Source organism: Poecilia latipinna, unplaced genomic scaffold (genome assembly GCF_001443285.1).
Source record: "Poecilia latipinna isolate Pla-1442-1.1 unplaced genomic scaffold, P_latipinna-1.0 Scaffold935, whole genome shotgun sequence".
Classification (NCBI taxonomy): Eukaryota; Metazoa; Chordata; class Actinopteri; order Cyprinodontiformes; family Poeciliidae; genus Poecilia; species Poecilia latipinna.
In genome coordinates, this window is record NW_015113551.1 from 118,948 (window position 1) to 123,848 (window position 4,901).

General features: G+C 41.0%; 1 protein-coding gene across 1 annotated transcript; it reads right to left on the reverse strand.

Moving 5' to 3' along the window:
• Positions 1-1,201: 1,201 nt before the first annotated feature.
• LOC106957765 (gamma-aminobutyric acid receptor subunit rho-2-like) lies at positions 1,202-4,636 on the reverse strand. Its single transcript, XM_015049221.1, has 6 exons — positions 4,379-4,636; positions 4,219-4,301; positions 3,348-3,488; positions 2,668-2,820; positions 1,638-1,846; positions 1,202-1,552 (listed from the first exon to the last, which is right to left on the reverse strand). The coding sequence occupies exons 1-6, from the start codon at positions 4,591-4,593 to the stop codon at positions 1,238-1,240; spliced, it is 1,116 nt and encodes a 371-aa protein (XP_014904707.1). The 5' UTR covers positions 4,594-4,636; the 3' UTR covers positions 1,202-1,237.
• Positions 4,637-4,901: the final 265 nt, after the last annotated feature.

Genomic DNA, 4,901 nt, shown 5'->3' on the forward strand with positions numbered 1-4,901 from the left:
AGCGACAGAAGAGCGGTAAGTCAAATATTTATCTTAACATATTTAACTACTTGTCCTCTTGCTATGAGTATTACTGATAATCAATTTAATTAACATTAATAATGGGGGCAACTGGGTATGTCAGCAGCAGTGCAGTTGCTGTGCCACATTGATGTAGATGCAGAGAACACTCTCCACCACACAGCAATAGATGCTCCTCAGGACTGAACACCCAAGTCCAGCTTTCCACATCTCCTGAGGAAGTAGAGACACTAGAGACACCTCCTGACCAGATGGGAGGTGTTGCCAGTCCAGGTGAGGTCACTGGATATATGCACACCCTGGTACCTGTAGCTGGAGACCACCTTGACAGCTGTAGATCTGATGGCACGGGGTGGCATTAGGGGGCATTGCTCGACCACAGAGCCAGTCGCATTCGTATCTTCATTTAATACAGTAGAAACTCCCACACTTGTGCCTGTTGTCCCACACACTTTTTTTCAGCTGGCTTAATCCATTGCCAACATGTCATAACTTGTTGCAACAAGTTTGTTTCTGTTTGTTTCTGGTCAGGAAAGCCCACTATCCTGAGATGCTTATGCCTGTTTTAACACTTGTGTGGCAGTGACACAAGTGTTTTTCTGGGAAAAAGGGTTCTCCTGCTACTGTTGTGCAGAGCTGTGCAGGTGTGTGTTAGAATCATGTCAGCAAACCAGCAAAAGGCAAAGAATTTGCACAGTTTTCCCCCCAAACTAACTGAGTGAATCGAATAATGTTGTTGGATGCAGGTATTGTTAGCTACCCAATGGCAATATAGCACATTAAGCTTGTTAACAAGAATAGGTCATTGATTTTGTTATTTATGTTCAAAAGTGGGTAGTACTGGTTACATTCACTTGAATAACTTTCTGGGAAAAAGGGTACTTATATGAGTAGTTGTTTATTTTGCATTAATAAACAAGGGTCTTTTTTTTTTTACTTGAAAGGTTACATAAAGGTTTGTTTATGTATTTATATTAAAGTAAAAACTTGTTTTTTCTCCTCTCCCCCAAAATAAGACAATGTCCTGCTAAATCCCTCTGGAGCCAGGGCTGTATGGAAGGAGAAGCTCTCTCGTCTCTAGATGTCATCCAGAGCAACAGCAGCATGTGAGCTACAAGTAGGTCTTCCCTCACCACCCGGAGATGAAGTACAGCTTTCCAAACTGAAGGAAACATTTTCCTTTTTTCTTTTGCAGCTTTATTTAAAATGCACACACTCAGCAGTACACACACCAGTAGATCAGGTTGAATAAGATGTAAGCGCCTGGGAAGATCATGCGGGAGTAAGTGTCAATGGTGTGGGTGTTCTGGATTATGCGGAAACTGCGAATGCCCTTCTTCTTAGTCTCTGTGGACTCATTGTCCAATGTGAGATGGACCACCATCTGCTCCTGTTTGTCGGATGGATCCTCTGCTGCCATAGAGGCTCTGGTGTACCCTGCCAGACTGTTTGCATCTGCCTCGCTGTACATTCCATCCAGCATCATGGTCTTGGTGTGAGGCATGCCACAAGTACAGGGCAACGTTTGGGACTGGGTGAAAGAAAGGAAGGAAGTCATGACCGAGTCTAGGAATTTTTTGGAACTGGTTGTTATTGATTTTGAAATCATATCATACCTGTTCCTTTAGTTTTTCTCTTAGCTTCCGGTCTTTACCATCCCTCACTGTGGTCAGATAGTTGACTGCTGCATATTCAAGCACAGAGAGGAATACAAAGACAAAACTAACCCAGAGGTAAATGTCGACAGCTTTGATGTAAGAGACCCTTGGCATGGAGGCGTTGACTCCAGTAATAATAGTAGACATAGTCAGCACTGTAGTTATACCTGAAGCACAGAAAATAGAACAACTCTGTTTGTATAGAGGTCAATGAGGGCTGCAGAGAAAACACAAGAGTTATCAAAGGATTGCATAAATTACTTAGTAACTTCCAGTCATGACAATAAGGAAATGTCACTTAACTCATGTAAAAAGAAAAATACAACCCATAATTTAAAACTACAGTACGTAACTTTTACAAAAATATATTGTTTACATATTTGTTAAAAGTGTCACCATGTCCTGACAGCATAATATGAGACAAATAATCTGTGAAAAGATTGATCTCCTCCACCTCCACTCCAATACGACAGATGTTTTCATGGCGTAGAAGATGAAGACTGCAAACAGTCAGACCTGTAACTGAGCCGCATGCAGCAATAAAACGTGAGCACAGACAGGTATGCACAGGTGGTGCTTCTGAGCTACAGCTAGACTTCAACTCCTGTGCTGTGAATGGAATATCAGCAAGCAACTGACACAGCAAGAAAGAAAGATAAGAAGAAAGACAGGAAGAAAGGAGGAAGGAAAAAAGATAGGAAGAGAGAAAAAAGAGAATGAATGAGAGAATGAAGCAAAGAAATAAATAAGCAATGTTGTTGAACTCAGGATCTCTGTCACAAAATGAAGACCAGTGTCCCATCAAATTTTATCTTGATTTTCCAGAGATTTTTTAAACTGCCGTTTAGTGAACTGCTCACAAGAACTGAACACGACCCAGATGTTAATTTTCTGTCCAATCTTAATTTGTTCTATGTCTCAGGATACATACAATGTCCTGTTGAGATGAACAAATTTCGATTTGAACCAGCACAAAGGTTTTCGTTACCTAAAGAGACTCTGGCAGGAACAGCCCTGCGGTCGATCCAGAAGGACACCCAGGACAACATGACCATCAGAGTGGCAGGAAAGTATGTCTGCAGCAGGAAGAAGAAGATGTGCCGTCGTAGGGTGAAGTTGATGTACAGCCGGTTGTACCAGCCTGAAAAACAGGAAACGATGCAACCCAGTTGTTTGGTGAATGTTCTGATGAACAACCCCAGACCATGTTTCTGCCACCACCATGTCTCACTGTGGTTTTGCTGTTCTTTTGGTGATGCTCAGTATTTTCTAGGTCACAAATAACATTTAAAATTGGGATCCAAAAGTTTCAGTTTGGTTCTTTCAGATCATAAACTCTCCCACTCCAGCAACAGTTGATTTATACTACCAGCTCCTTATCATCTACTCTGCATGCATCTTTGCAAAAGTAAATATATTAATAATATTTTCTTGTGTATTATTATATACACAAAAATGTGTATATTAATAATGTACACACTTATTATTACATAAATCTAATTTATGTCAAATTAGATTTGTCATAAAGTCCAAATACAGTATGAAGATTCAAAAGCACAATCGCTCAAAACCCTATTAATATTTTTCAGCTTATAACATTGTACATCATAAATGCTTTTACAATTTACACCAGACAGATTTACTCGGTAATTATACACACAAAAATACCTGTGCTGCTGTAGAAAGCCAGTCTGGAGGTGGTGTGAAACTTCTGGATGAGAAACTGAGATAAAGAGATCCTGTCATCTGTACTTAGGGATTCATCCCCACTTTTCCAGTAAAGCATCAGGTCTTCATCAGTGTAAGCGTCTGAGGGACAGAAAGCACAACCAGAGCAAGGAGATACTTTGGTTGGATCAGATGCTTTTAGCGGTTAACATATTTATTGAAGGTTTTCATTACAAACATCCAAACATATCAGAGTTACCAACGAGGTGACTTCTATAGCAAATACTTATTTGTTAAAATTATCACTATGTCATGACAGCATAACATGAGACAAAAAAAATCAAGCTTAACTGCTTTAATTGAGCTTTAACTGAGTTGTTCCTATCTCCTTCTTTGTCAGTGCCTTTGAAAGCTCCATTTCCTATCAAATGTTCTAAAGGGCTCAATGCTGAATCAGCAACACGTGTGTTAGTGTACTGCACTAAATTGAAGATATGATTTGATTTAAAGAAATGCTCATAGGTTTCAGTGGAAATTTAATACAGAAGTACCTTATGATTATATTAAATAGTAGCATAAATGTGACGAGGTAGGGAAGGAACTTTAGAAGAGGAACAAAGGATTTCGATGTGAAATGCCTTTACAGTGAATCAATCAGAGCAACAGAAAAGGATGTCAGCAAAGTGACTGAAAAAGCACTGGATCTTTAAGGAGTTCTACAGAAATGGCGGAATTACATTCTGCCATCTTTAAACTGCTGTTTCCACTTAGTGAGGTTGGTTCATAAGCTTTTGCCAGAATGTCCATAGCCACTTGTAAAAAGAAGCACAGTGAGACAAAAAGCTGTAAACTCAGTGTTTGTGAAACTCACAGCTCTCCAGCTCCAGAGTGCATGTCTGTGAGTCCAGAGGGAAACGACTGAAATCCATGTTGCAAGCAGCAGTAACTGTTACCCTGAGGGATAAAGAAAGGACAGTGTAAAGCCCAGCAGCGCGGGAGCCTGCCAGCTTGGATTTAGTTGGGTTCCTCACCTCAGGCTGTACAGAACATGGCCATCTGGAAAGACCCTCAGCATGATATTGTCGGTGGTGGTGTCATGGATGAAGGACCTCTTAGAATGGACGAAGAACACATCAGGGACCCAGATTTTTTTCACTAGGCGCCCATCAAAAGTCATGCTCTTATTTGTGGCGCTTGGAAAAGCCAACCTTTCGTCCTTCCAGTAGTGCCTTAGATACAGAGTCATGGTGAAGTCCTAAGGGAGGGGGATTGACGGTGGGCGGCATAAACAGATTCAGGATTAAGTGTCAGTAGAGGGACTACTTGCTTGCTTTCTCTAGTGTATTAAATTCCTCCAGGATTACAGCAGTCTGACCCATGCCAGCTGGATTATTGGTTATGTCGGGACCAAATGCACATACTCTACAGACGTGTGAAACATATGTTCACTAAATCATCTAACTGGCCATGGCTTCCATTGATCCAAGCTGATTGGAGTGCTGTTGCCTCACATTACCCTGCTACTTTACATCTGAAGGATGCTCTGCTGCAGCG